The sequence below is a fragment of the Diplotaxodon limnothrissa genome, linkage group LG23 (genome assembly GCF_057381915.1).
Source record: "Diplotaxodon limnothrissa isolate DT_005_m linkage group LG23, D_limnothrissa_male_GT1.1, whole genome shotgun sequence".
Classification (NCBI taxonomy): domain Eukaryota; kingdom Metazoa; phylum Chordata; class Actinopteri; order Cichliformes; family Cichlidae; genus Diplotaxodon; species Diplotaxodon limnothrissa.
The window spans coordinates 34641720-34655521 of NC_140617.1; the positions used below are offsets into that span (position 1 = coordinate 34641720).

A 13802-nucleotide genomic window follows, 5' to 3' on the forward strand; every position below is an offset into this window, starting at 1 on the left:
TTTTCTTTTATAATAAATAGAATAGTACTTACAGAGCATCTCCTCAGCAAATGTCCTTTTTCACAAGGTTTAAAGAAAGTGATTCTCCCCAATAATATTAGGACATAAACATTGTGTAAAATGCACTTTTTTCTTGCATTGTTTGTTTGTCAAGGCTAACAAACTGAGAAACTTGAATGCCTTAAATAAAAATACTGGCAGTGGCGAATGCAACCCCTCAGCCTCCAGTAGCTGCACCTCTGGTATGAATTTCAAAATCCTGCCTTGCCTTTTTCTCAAGTTATTGCATTCACGAGATTTTCACAAAACTTCACTCTGACCTTGAGGTCAGGGTCACTGAGATTTATTGCATTATTTCAGAAAATACAGTATGTAATGTAAAAAAAAAAAAAAAAAGACATGTGAGACAACAGCAGTTTTTAAACAGTGTTCCTGTATTATCCTTGTGGATTAACAGTTTTTCATAATATAACTGGAAGTTTCAGGGTCAACTGTCTTTGTTCCTGAATGGTTGAAAGCCTTGTTGCCTCAAGCGGGCCAGTGGCATGAAGAGCTGCTGCTCTGGAGGAAAATCATCCCAGCGTGTCCACGTCCAGCCTGCAAAATGAGAAAGCAACACATTTTGTTTCATCAGCTGCTCACTGGGTGCTTAGTGGAGGTGCTTTCCCCCCACTGAAAAACAGCAGTCCCACTTCACATACCTTCATTTTTGTCTGGTTCCAGGTTTTGTGGCTCTCCTGACTGCCTGTCCAACTCTCCTTGCATGAATATGGTAACATAATGGTACTGTTCCTCCAGCTTGATGGCGTTAACTACTGATGCAAAGTGGGTGTTCACCAAACCCACCCCAGCTTCTTCCAGCACCTCTCTGTGGGCACATTCCTCCCAAGTCTCCCTTTGAATGAAATAAAAAAATTACATCTTATTTAACATTAGCTAAAGTACATTAACGGGCTTCTAAGGCTATTTCAGCTCTTTCTGCCTCCATTGTCTGCATGCATGGGAGTGCAAAAAAAAAATTAGCAGCACTCCTGAGTTGTTTTGTTTTCATTTTTATACTGAGAAAATGTAATCTGTTCACAATTTCCAATTTGCCAAAAAAAATGTTTTGGTCCAAAGTTTGGATGTATATGGAAGAGAGAGGAATTGCAGAGCAAGCTGGATGAAGTGGTAGAGATTGTGCTCCCAGGCAGGAGGCAAAGAGGAAAACCACAAATATGACCGGTGGCTGTTGTGAAGGAGGATATGCAGAAGGTTGGTATGACAGTAGACGCATTTATGCTCAAACATTGCGTCAGACGTTAAAGTGCAACAAAACATATTGGAAATGGGTCCAGAAACCATTTTTAATTAAATATAACGTAAAAACTATTTGATAAATGAAGCTAAAAATTTAGCAGCAATCATTACATATATCAAAACTTTTCACCATAAAGTTTTAAGGCAAATCTGAGCTGATCAAGCAGAGAAGAATGCCCCATTAGCATATATCACAGGTAATGGGATAAAGATGGTGTGGGACCTCTCGTCCCCATATTTCAGCCGGTTAGGGGACGGAACTACACCTGGTTGTCGCACGCCAACCACTTTAATTAAAGAGAAAGAAGAAGAAGAAAACTATGTCAGATTTATGAATGGAGTCTACAACGTCAATGTATACCCGAACTCCAGGTGACCTCCTGGGAGCTGGTATGTCCCTTTTCCCACCGCACTCTTCCGTTTGCCCAAGAGTACACAGCCTGGGTGAGCAGAGTCCGTTACCAGCACCCCGACCCCGACTCCAGGACGTTTAACGACATTATTTGGCATCTGAACGAAACTGAAAAATGGCTCCGAAATGAAAACAAGTTAGTTCAAATCACGCAACACCGCTATGCTACACAGTAGAGAAGCTCTTTGGATGACACAAGAAGCGTCTCCACCTTGTACTTCCGTGTTCGCTTAAAGCAAGCCGTGTCTGTTCTTGAGTTAGCGTTAAGTCGTTTTTATTCCGTCAATCTGGGTAGCAACAGCGATAAGCCGATATACTACCTTATATTATTAGTTCTATTTATCCGCTTCTTTTTAATTTAGTTAAATAGAAATGACTCGCACATTGTTCACTTTTGTCAACATTCGGCAAGTGGAACGGGTTATTTACAGGCTATTGCTTTAACATGAGTGCAGCACTGCCATCTAGTGAGTGGTTGTAGTTACACTAATAAAAGACCTGAGTTCAGGTATAAAAGTGTACAATAGTGGAGATTAGGGGCTCAGAAACTACTTTATTCATGATAAAGTTACAGTTCAGCAGTCTTTATTTATTTAAAAGATTTCAACTGACAAATAGTTCAGTTATTTGAAGGCAAACACAATGCAGAGAAAAGGTCAGGAAGATAATAGTTGGATATGTGCAACAGCAGTTTAAATCCTCATGTGGAGAGGAAAACAAATATATTTAATGGGTTTTCCGATTATGGTACAGGCTCACACTGTGTTAGCGTTGTAATTACCACTGTTTTTCCAGCATGTAGACATCAATCATGGTGTGAAAAGTCATCAGACTCTGAGCACAAAACATTTATATTAAAGAAAAAAAATTTTTACTGCCCAAAGATACCCACCACATCCTCTCTCCTGCCTACTGCTGCTTTAGCTGACATGTTCCTCACCCAAAGTTAAGTCTTATTCAAAGATGACCGTGCAAACGTGTCGGGTTTTTTTTTTTTTTTTTACTTTCCAGTCTGTTCCCGGTGAAAATTTGTTGGTGAGTATTATTTGTAGTGTCACATTTACTGTCTGATCAAAAGGAAGTCTGTCATTATCCAGTAAAAGCTTTTGTGAAACTGCAGATTAAAAGGAGTCAGAGCAACCTCCCAAATAAATGAGGCCAAAATAAACAGTGCATAATGGGCAGAAAGGAAGCTGGTTAAAATACACAAATTAGCTGGATTTGGATTTGCACTATTTGTGCCTATTTTCAAGGAGGCTGATGCTGGTAGTGAGACATTTTGGGAAAGTAACTGTGCCCAGTCTTTTGGACAGACACCTGAAAGTTGACTATTTTTCATTGTTTAATTGCAACACCCTCCATTAGATGTGTTCTATAGCTGCTCATGAAACTTGCAGAAAGATGCTGATATATTTTGGACAGTCCTACAAAACTATTTTAGGTTGTCAGTATTTCTCAGATGTCTTAATTGAACATGCCTTATTAGGTCATGCCACAGTGCTTCAGTGGGTTACCCCCTGTATCATTTTTGATACATAGAGATTTTATGTGTTTTTGAGACTTCTACAAGTATCTTTTTTTTTTTTTTTTTACTCCCTTGACCTTTCCTTAAAGCTAAACTGACGTGTTGCCTTTCACAAACAAAATATTTCAACAGCAGGTGGGCGGGGCTTCCTAAGATCAGGGGTGGGGGAACTCCAGGCCTCAAGGGCTGGTGTCCTGTGGGTTTTAGATATAATCCTGGGTCAGCACACCTGAATCAGATGATTAGTTCATTACCAGGGCTCTGGAGAACTTCAAGAGGAGGTCATTTAGCCATTTAAATCAGATGTGTTGGATCAAGGACACACCTAAAACCTGCAGGACACCGGCCCTTGAGACCTGGAGTTCCCCAACACTGATGTAAATATTAGAGCTATCCATCTCACTGACGTACCCCAGAGGTAACTATGGGGGAAAAAATACTGAAACTGAACAGTCAGCATGAATTTTGCAGGGATTAATTGAACATAACTCATTGTAGACACTTTCTGTGTTCAAAGCTACTCATTGGTTAATGAAAACTTTTACCACACTGTTTTACTAACAAACAATATATTCTGTCCCCAGACAACTTTCAGCTATTCTGACATTTCTATATTTATTTTTTTAATAAATATCCTGTAAACATTTAGCAATACAAATAACTTGAATAAGTGATAGCAACGTGAACACTGTAAAAATGTTGAGTCTCAGGTGGACTCGGGGAAGACAGGACTAGCACCGTTGAAATGCAAAGCCCTGGCCTTAATTCAGCATCAGTTGATATCTCAGCAACACACGAATGTCTTGGAAACAAAATTTAAATGTCTTGTTTTTATTTATAGATGTAGTTCATTTTATAAGATGTTTTAATTCATTTTCTTTTAAAACAAACTTCTACATCTAACATTCTAACTGTATGTACACTCACTGGCAACTTTATTGGTTGCACCTTGCTAGTACCAGGTTGGGCCCTCCATTTGTCTTCAGAATTGCCTTAATAGACCATGACATAGATCCATCCAGGGGCTGGAAAGTCTGGTAATACATGGTACGGCTCATCAACTCTGGAAATCCTCCAGATATTTTGGTCCCTGCTGACATGATAGCATCACACAGTTGCTGCATTTCTCTGTATTTCTGTGGCAGAGGTTTTGTTGATTTGTCTGATGATAGGTCAGTTTTTTCTATATTGTAACCACATCTATTCTAATGTTTACCACAAAGCAAGGACTGAATTTTTCAATTCTTCTATACCAATAATAATCTCATTTATCTTGTGGCCATATAGGGGGACTTAAGCGCAAGGTCATGTACTACTAGACTGAAAAGACTAGAATTAAATAAGAGTAATATGCTGCTTAGAGTTTAATACCTCAGCGTTACAATCTAATAATGTTAAATTGTCCTCATAATAAAGGAATAATCTACTCAAGTAGATTTTGCTACTACATGTAGTAATATTTACTTTCATAAAGAATATCTGTGCCATACTTTGTGATGTGCGGATTTGTCCACTCACACCTTTGGTTTCCTGGCATTCCACAGTTGTCCACCGACACCCGTTCTCCCCGCTAGACCTGCCTGGTGGCTCTGGTCCCGCCCAGCTCACCTGAGAGTGACAGACACTTTCCTCCTGTGAACCCAGGCTTCACACTACCTTCTGAATCTCTGGAGCTTGTTCTTCGATTCTTTGCGTGTTTAAAAGTCTCTGACTTGCTAACCATTTTGACTCTTTTTTTTTTTTTTTTTTTTTTTTTTTTTTCATTAACAGCATTATGAGTGCAAAGCTGTGGACAGAGGAGCAGTTTAACTGCCCCGTGTGTCTGGATCTGCCAAATGATCCTGTCACCATCCCTTGCGGTCACAGCTACTGCATGGCCTGCATTAAGGACTACTGGACTAAAGATGACCCCAAAGGGATCTACAGCTGCCCTCAGTGCCGTCAGACCTTCTGCCCCAAGCCCTCCCTGTCCAGGAACACCATGCTGGCAGAGGCTGTGGAGCAGCTCCGCAAAGGAGCCCTCAAATCTGAAGTGCGTCAATCCATGCGACTCGCCAAAGAGAAGCTTTCCTCCTCGGTCGTACCATGTGACATGTGCAAAAATGAAAAACGAGCTGCAGTCAAGAGCTGCCTGGTGTGTATGAGCTCCTACTGCGAGGCCCATCTGAAGCCTCACCAGACAAAGAAATCCCTAAAGCAGCATGAGCTCATCCCACCGACAGGCAACCTGGCCGAAAAGATCTGCACCCAGCACAAATACCTGCAGGAGTTCTTCTGCCGACAGTGCAAGATGTTCATCTGCTGGCTGTGCACCAGCAACCAGCACAAAGGCCACGAGAGCGTGTCCACCAAGGTCGAAAGGCTGGAGAAGCAGGTAAGCAGAGGATGGGTGCTACATAATGACTGGGGCCAGTCAGACAGTTACCAGGGTGATCTAAAGTAAAATTAAAATGACTGGTTTGGGTGTTGGGAAAAATCTCCATAATTTTGTAAATGGAAGTTTACAGTCAATATTCTATAAATAAAGCATATCCGCCCTTCTCTGTGCTGTCCATTATTGTGTATAAAAGGTTTATTTGAAAGAAGTCAGTTATTTCCTTTTGTGTGCGACGCCGGGTGCAGCCAGGCTGAAGACATTCCTAACAACATTCCTAGCCTAGTCATTCATAATGCTCCACCCTCTCACGTTGTCTTCTGTGCCACCTACACACCTGCTTCCTTGTCTGTGGGATTGTTTCTCTGATCTCGTGTCACGGCGTGCGTCTCTGCAGAAATTGCTGTCCGACCTGCAGTCAGCGAACCAACAGAAGCTGAAAGAGAGAGAGCAGGAGCTGAAAGACATGAAGAAGATGATGGAGCAGATGAAGGTTGGTCAGCGGTAGACAATTTATTTTTTTTTCTTTTAAATGGAAAACAGGTTTTCTACAGGGTTTAAATAATATGATGGTGGTTGAGGGGCCTTAATTAGTTTTGTGTTTTCCTTGTGTGCGCAGCGTTCTGCTGATGTGGTGCACAATGAAGCGGAGCAGGTGCTGTCGGAGCTGCTGCGCTCCATGGAACGTCTTCAGGAGCTGCTGGAGGAGGTGATGGATCAGGCCAACCAGGAGAAGATGGGCCATGCACAAGAAGTTACAGATAGTCTGGAGGCTGAGATCAAGGAGCTGAAGAAAAGGGACACTGAGATGAAGGACCTGGCAAGCTGCGAAGACAACATCTACTATCTGCAGGTAGGCCGGACTGTGAAGCTCACTGAGTGGAAATATTGATCATGGACACAGCAGTGATTGCTTATTCTTTACACGTCTTATGACAGAAGGATAACAGCAAGAGTGTTAGGGAAAGTTTACTAGATGGTAATGAAACCTTTGGAGACAATGGCACTGTGGAAACGCTAAGGTTTTTGTTGGGAGTGACATCACATTGAGCATTTTGGAGACAAAATTAAAGCGACATGGTTAAGGTTCAAAGGTGACAGTGGATATTTTGAAGGATGTTAAATGGAGAGTTTGAGGCAGGTGGAAAAGAGGAAGACCACAGAGCAGGATATACAGTCATTTTTTTCTGAATCTCAAGACTCCTGATATCCTGATTAAATAATTTTTGTTGTGTTTTTTAACTAACTGCCATGTTTCCTCAGACGTACGAGTCTATGTGCAGTCCTCTTGAGTCTGGGGATCTGCCAGCTGTGAAAGTCAATCACGAGGCTTCCTTTGAGCCTGTACGAGATGCCATCCTGTGTCTCAGGGAGCGAGTGGAAGATCTATGCAACCAGGAGCTGGGCAAGATCACTAAACAAGGTCTGTCCAAAGAGGCCTTTTGTTCTTATTCTGTCTTATTTTGTACCTCATTTAATGTAATTATCTGTGTTCTTTTAAAGTGAATGACACAACACTGTTCGCTCTGGGAGACTGTAAGTTCCAGGCATTGTTTATAGTTCGTTTTTGTTTTTTTCCAGCGTAATTATTAATGCATTCAAGTTTAGTGTGTTTTTTTTTTGTTTGTTTTTTTAATTGAACTTCTTCTAATCTTAGCCAACCGAAGCGGACAGAAAGGAGGGATTTTAAAATGTAAGGTTTGAATTTTCTTATTAAATCCAAATAAACGTTTTCACATTTTGCATGATGTTGGCAGAAAGATACCGATTTTCCTTTTTCTCTAGTGTTTTCTGGTCTCAGTGCCCGCAACACAAACGCCCGTCCACAGGGTATGTTTGGTGTTTTTTTTTCTGACCACATTTTGTCTACCATGACTGCATATTTACATCTTGTCGTCCAATCTTGTTTAAATATTTTAAATAATTTGTAATTTCATTCTTTTTCTACAGCTTCTACACCCACTATCTCAATTGGAGGGCGAAGTACAGACAAACGAGGACTTGGTACTGTACTCTGATGATTGTTAAGCTTCATTTGACAACGTACAAAGGATTTCCCTGACATTGTCACTTTTTTTTATTCAGGTATAGGACTCAGGACTCAAGATGTGAGGAGCAGAGACACAGCACGGGGTGAGAGTTTGTATTTGTGCCGCTGTTTAAGCATTAATTTAAATTTCGCTCACAGCAGGGATAAAGTAGAGAAAAGTTTGTTTCAAAAGTCAGTTTCTTCCTTGGTTTTTAGACAGAGCTAACACAAGCTCACCCAGACTGCAGGACAAACAGAGGAGAGAAGACAGAGATGCATGTGAGTTGACACTGGCATTAATATCATCACCCTTCATGACAGTAATCTGGTTTTTACTTCCTACTGCAAGGTGTTTTTTCTGCTTAAATGACAGTTCTTCCTTATTTTTAGTCAAGGCACATTGTCTTGAGTTACTCGACATTTGCATTTTCTGTGGCTCAGTTTCTCTTTATTAGAGTCACTGGGCTAACAGTATTCTCACTTAGGCAGAGGGTGGCTGTCTACAGGTCAGTCCTGGGTGGTGGTTCTTCTGCTGCTTAATCTTGCTAGCAGCACACCGTCATCTGCACCTGTTCTATGCTAAAGGCAGATAGCGTGTACGCATTGCGATTGCCACACACAGAGCTATGCAGATGACACTCAATTATACATACTTATTACACAGGGAGCACTTTCTTATTAGACTGGAAAAGCATTATACTAAATGCCAGTCCATTTCCATTAAGCCTCATCCACAGTGACTTGGATGTCAGGTATGACTTTGTAGCTGCTTTGTTGCTAACAGGAAGACATTCATACGCTAATACAGTAAACCTGGTGTAAATCTGGTGAACAGAGTACATCGGCTAAACATCAGTGTGTTGATATTCTCATTGTAACACATGTAAATCTATTTCATGTTGCACCATGAACGCGTTAGTAATTGTGAGGTGGGCCTTCTGCTGTTGAAAGACACAAAACTATTGTTGAAACTCAAACAGAACTTAAACAGTTTGTATTCAATTGCATTTAAGAAATATATATAACAGTAGTTATATTTAAGGATGTCTGATTACTCAGGCCTCACTACGTACCTTTACTTCAGTCTTTTCTTTTTTCATTTTCAATGTCAGTTTTAATTCTTGAACTATAATCATTTGCGTGATTTTTAGATTCCTAAAAGTCTTTTTTTGTCCTTTGTGTTGACATTCATTGTATCCACTGCCTAATGACACTATTTTAGCTTTCATTCCTATCCCCTTTTTTAAATTGGGGGCCTTAAATGGCCATGTCAGCGATGTCAGCGATATCAGCTCTCATAGTCTCTTTGCTCATACAAAACTTTGAAACTTTGTCCATGTTTAATATGACCATACCCCATCGTAACAAACAGAAAACAGGGAAAGATATAATGGTCACCTTTAAGTGACATTCTAAGATGAGACGTTTTTTATAACAAAGAAGCACTAGTGACTAATATTAAATCTCAGTGTAAACTCTGGACTCTGTGACCACTGTGAACATATTTGAAGTGACGTTAAATCAGTTGTGCATGAAGTACCATAGATAACCGATAAAAGCAGATGATGTTCTGATACCATACTGATGTTGTCACCAATCACTTATATTTGCCATAGACACTTTAAATTTTGATTTAAAGTTTATGTAAACACTTAATTTTCGTATGGCTTCGATAAATTAAACTCAATTTTATTCCATGTGTCTTCCAAAAAGTGAGGGAGCCTAACCCCAGAGCCAGCACCAGATCCAACATCAGCATCGGGTCCAGCATCAGCCACAGACTGAGCCCCAGAGCTAGCCCCACCCCCAGCCGCAGAGAATCTCAGTCACTCTGGAGTAGGTCTAGCCAGAGCCAGGCCACAACTCCTACTCCAGTCCCAGCCAGCCTCACTCCTGCTCCTACGCCTGCTCCTGCTCCAGCACGGGCATCTACTGGACGTATGTTTGGATTGTTTCCATTTCTGTTTCCATTTCCATTTCTGAAAAATAAGTTTTCAAAAATTAATAATAATATTAATACAGCTTTGACAAACACTATGACGTGGATTTGACATCTGATTCTTGGTATTCTCAGATTTTAGTCGAATGGCGTCGATCAGCAGCATCTTCCGCTCCAATCGCCGTGGCACCAGCCAGGCTACTCCAGCCGCACAGGCCAGCAACACACCGTCCGCAGGAGGAAATCCATGTAGGACCTGACTCCAACAACACTCATACTCTCTTTGCAATCTCAGTAACCAAACCATTAAGTGACTAGTAGATGGGGTGTTTCTGAAGAAAAGATGAAAAAGTGGTTAACATGGTTACATTAAAAAGTTCACTTTTTATAAAAGAGGTTCAAATTAAAGTAAAAGTAGTTCAAGTGTCAGTTTAAATGACGCTTCGTTTCAGTTTAGGCTTTGATAGGTTTTGGTGTTGATCATGAAAATGAAGGAAGACATAAATGTCAGTGCTGAATAAAGCTGAAGTGTCAGTTTGAGTTAGAAAAAAGTGCAAGAAACAAGTGAAGCTGGGAATCAGCTGAAGTAAAAGTGCTGAAAAAGTCGATCATTTAAATAGTTTAGTTGCAGTGACATTGAAGTGTAGAGAATAAAGCAAGCTGGATGAGAGGAAGAAAAGGAGTTACAGATCGCTGTGTACTTTACAGGACAGTGAGTGGAAGTGTCAGCTGATGTGTAAAAACTGAAAGTTGGAGCAAGTGTTGTTCAAAGGAGGAAGCCTGAAATGTTTTGAAGTCGAGGTGTGAGGAGTTGGAATGACGGCATGAATATCGTTTAGCATGTAAGCAGTGAAAGCATTGAAACATCAGTTGATGTTGAAAGATCCGAAACTCAGTACCAGTAATAAGGGGGGGGGGGGGAGAATCTTGCTGTTTTATGGTTATTTTTCTGCCTTTGCTTTTGTGGGAAACAAGATGATGATGATGATGAATGAGAAGTTGGCTAAGTGGTAGATATTTATAAGTTATTAGATGGTTTTACATTTAAATAGACAGCTTTGACTTCTAGTTGAAGTGTTTACTGACTGAAGCACTCAAGAGCAATTAGTGACATTAACAGAAGCAATCACTCTGTCTCTGCATTCAACAGGGGGCATGGCTGAGCTGTCTGAAACTCCCACAGAAAGTAAGAAGATTGCCCTTCTATATATAACATGAATGTATTGTCCCATCAACTGTTCAACCGGTTGAATAAGTTAAGCAATATGCGTTTCAGTGACGTCACTAATGCTGTTTTCTCATTGGTCAGTTAACCCCGGTCTCTTTTTGGATACGCCCACTCCGGACTCCATGAATCACGCTCCGGCTTTCCCCGCCTGTGAGTCATTCAAGCTTTAGTCATTTTGGTATTGAGAGAAGAAACATAAATGGAAATCAAACTATTTGATGTACAGTAAAAAAAAAAAAGATGCATTTAATTTTTTTTGTTGTTGTTGTTGTTTTTTTTACAGTGAGAGAAATCAGCCTTGACAGTATTCAAGCCCCGGAGCCGAGGACTAGAGAGGAGTTCCTGCAGTGTAAGTCTGTACAAAATGACAGATCTAAGCACAAACTGGGACCACAAACTGTCACTTTTTAACCATTCAGTCAGTTTATTCATTCAGTCACAACATACTACACAGACCATACAAATAATATAGGATCAGATGCTCATATATAGGTCTGGCCTGGGTTCATATCATTAAAAGTACCATATGTTCCAAGAAGAGGGGGGGAAAAAAGTAATGACAACAACAAGCAGATAAACAATATTCTTAAATGAAACCTTCAAAAACATATTTCTCGAGCATTCATTGAAGGCCAAAACTCAGTTACACATTTTTGTTCTCATATAAAAATCTTTTGTTTTGTATATAAGTGAACTGTAGTCACATAGATGAAGAACTAATGACTGTGATGTTTTTCCTTTAATATAATGAGCATGTTACCAGGTGAATTTGTGATCAGTCACAACATTGAAGCATTTTTAAAGACAATGAGCTGCTCAGGGTGCTGTTAGTGAGAAATATACTGTAGTATCATATTATATAATAAACTCAAGGTATTCATGTATAGTTATTTAGTATCCATTACCATTATTTTATTAAACATCTGTCATGCTACCTTAAAATTAACACTGCCCAGAGAGTGAGCCAGCTTGGAGGAGGTTTGTGCTCTCGGAGGGCATCTTGTTCCACTGTAGTGTATCAGAACATAGATGTTGACGTACAGAATTGGCCGTGATGTCATGATAAGTTGTCAAAATATTTTGTCCTTGAAATGTCTTTCCTAGACTCGGTGAGCTTGACCCTCGACTCCAACACGGCCCACAGGCAGCTGACGCTCTCTGAGAACAACACTAAAGCCGCCCTGCAGGGGACAGCCCAGCTTTACCCCGACAGCCCCCAGCGTTTTGATGGCTGGACCCAGGTGATGTGTGACAGTCCGCTGTATGCCCAACGCTGCTACTGGGAGGTGGAGTGGAGAGGCCGGGGCTCCTCAACCGGCATAGCTTACGGGGCGATGGCCAGGAAGGGCTCGGACGCCAGGTCAGGCCTCGGATACAATGCCCAGTCCTGGACCCTGGAGCTGTCGGACACCTGCTGCACAGCCATGCATGACAATCAGAAAACGGACATTCCGGTCGTGTACTGCCCCCGTGTGGGCATTTACCTGGACCTGTCCGCGGGAACGCTGTCGTTCTACAGCGTCGCAGAGAGCATGACCCACCTCCACACCTTCCGAGCCAACTTTACGCAGCCGCTTTATGCCACCTTCTGGGTGGGGAGCGGAATCGGGGTTGGGCTAGACTTCAGTTCAAGTTCTGAGAGCATCAAGATCTGCCCCCTGTGAAGACCAGAGAGTTGGTAATTCACTGACTGACTTCAGAGCTGAACACAGGAAAAACACAAGTGTTCCTGCTGATTGTTAGAATGACACACTGACTGAAATTATTTGCAAAGTCATCTATAAATATATGTATGTGTGTATATGTGTACATAGCTTAAATGCACTTAGTTAGCTTCTACTATTCACAAAAAACAAAGAGTGCACTGTTTTTAGCAAACAGGAGATTTCAATGCCACAGATTTTGGGTTGAGGCTGTCACAATATCAGACTGCATAGTTATCATGGCGCTGATGCCATGTCTTCTATAGAAAGAGAAAATAATCTTTAACTTTATTTATTCCACTTTTGTATTTAGTTTTGTTTTGTTTTTTGGGGGGATCAAGATGTTTGGGTAACCAGGTGGGTGCAGGTGGTGGTTATGACTGAGATATCAAATGAGTAAATGTCATTATCAGAATGTAAAAAGCATCAGCAAAGTGTATAAGGGCTAAAATATTTTTTAAAAGATGGTATTTCGATGTTGTGCCTAATAAAGAAAGTAATAATAATGCTTGACTGAAGTGTGATGAACGAATGCCACTGATATGTGCATATGTGGATATCTGGCACAGGACACGGTGCTGCCTGTTAACAAAGTACCAACTGCACTTCAAGCATGCAAAAAGTCGTTTATCTAATGTAGTCAGCCATCTCCTCCTGGTGTATGACCTTTTGTGTTTTGGGTTGTTTGTTTGTTTGTTTGTTTTATAAGGCATGTTGGTTACTACTATTGCAGTTCTTCTAATGGCCACTTAAGACTGGTTTCAAAAGTAAGTCAGTCCACATGTACATTCATGTTAAAATGTCCCAATTTGATTGTTTGTTTGTTTTTTAAATATAACTCTTCCATTTGGGAACTACTAAGGCTTGGAGTTAGGGACGTGGTTGCTTTGAATTACAGGTGAAAGAGAATCAGGTGCCATATTTATCCCATATTGGCTTTTCTTCATTGGCTTCCTGTTTATCCACAATCAAATTTTAAATCCTTCTCCTCACATAGTCTTGTCTTGTATAATCAGGTCCCATCTTATATTAAAAACCTTGTTCTACCATATCAGCACTTTGTTCTCAGACAGCTAGCTAACTTTGCAGAGTATTTAAAACTAGGATGAGCGGCAGAGCCTTCAGCTTTCAGGCCTTTCTTCTGTGTAGCCAGCTCCCAGTTTGGATTTGGGAGACAGATGCTTTCTTTACTTATAAGACTTTTTAAAAACTTTGTTTTAATAAAGCATAAAGTTGGCACTGGATAAGGTCACCATGAATCCTCATTTAGCTCTGCATTTACTCAATATGTAT

The 13802-nt window shown here is 40.8% G+C and overlaps 2 protein-coding genes across 4 annotated transcripts; one reads left to right on the plus strand and one right to left on the minus strand.

The window, feature by feature from the left end:
• Positions 1-487: 487 nt before the first annotated feature.
• Positions 488-1809, minus strand: nudt15 (nudix (nucleoside diphosphate linked moiety X)-type motif 15). The gene is made up of 3 exons (XM_085348621.1): positions 1661-1809; positions 702-895; positions 488-597 (listed from the first exon to the last, which is right to left on the minus strand). Exons 1-3 carry the CDS (start codon positions 1807-1809, stop codon positions 488-490), a joined length of 453 nt encoding a protein of 150 aa, XP_085204747.1.
• A 1730-nt stretch (positions 1810-3539) lies between these two features.
• trim25l (tripartite motif containing 25, like) lies at positions 3540-12470 on the plus strand. Of its 3 annotated transcripts, XM_085348402.1 has the most exons (17): positions 3540-3613; positions 5007-5610; positions 6008-6103; positions 6230-6463; positions 6874-7033; positions 7114-7146; positions 7268-7303; positions 7396-7440; positions 7561-7614; positions 7696-7743; positions 7856-7918; positions 9353-9577; positions 9714-9827; positions 10729-10764; positions 10888-10956; positions 11090-11155; positions 11911-12470. In XM_085348402.1, the coding sequence occupies exons 1-17, from the start codon at positions 3540-3542 to the stop codon at positions 12468-12470; spliced, it is 2517 nt and encodes an 838-aa protein (XP_085204528.1). The 3 variants fall into 3 exon arrangements, with proteins under 3 accessions (XP_085204528.1, XP_085204529.1, XP_085204530.1); XM_085348403.1 differs by lacking the exon at positions 3540-3613 and having other exon boundaries at positions 5011-5610; positions 7696-7749; XM_085348404.1 differs by lacking the exon at positions 3540-3613 and having other exon boundaries at positions 5011-5610; positions 7856-7922; positions 9420-9577.
• The last annotated feature ends 1332 nt before the right edge of the window (positions 12471-13802 follow it).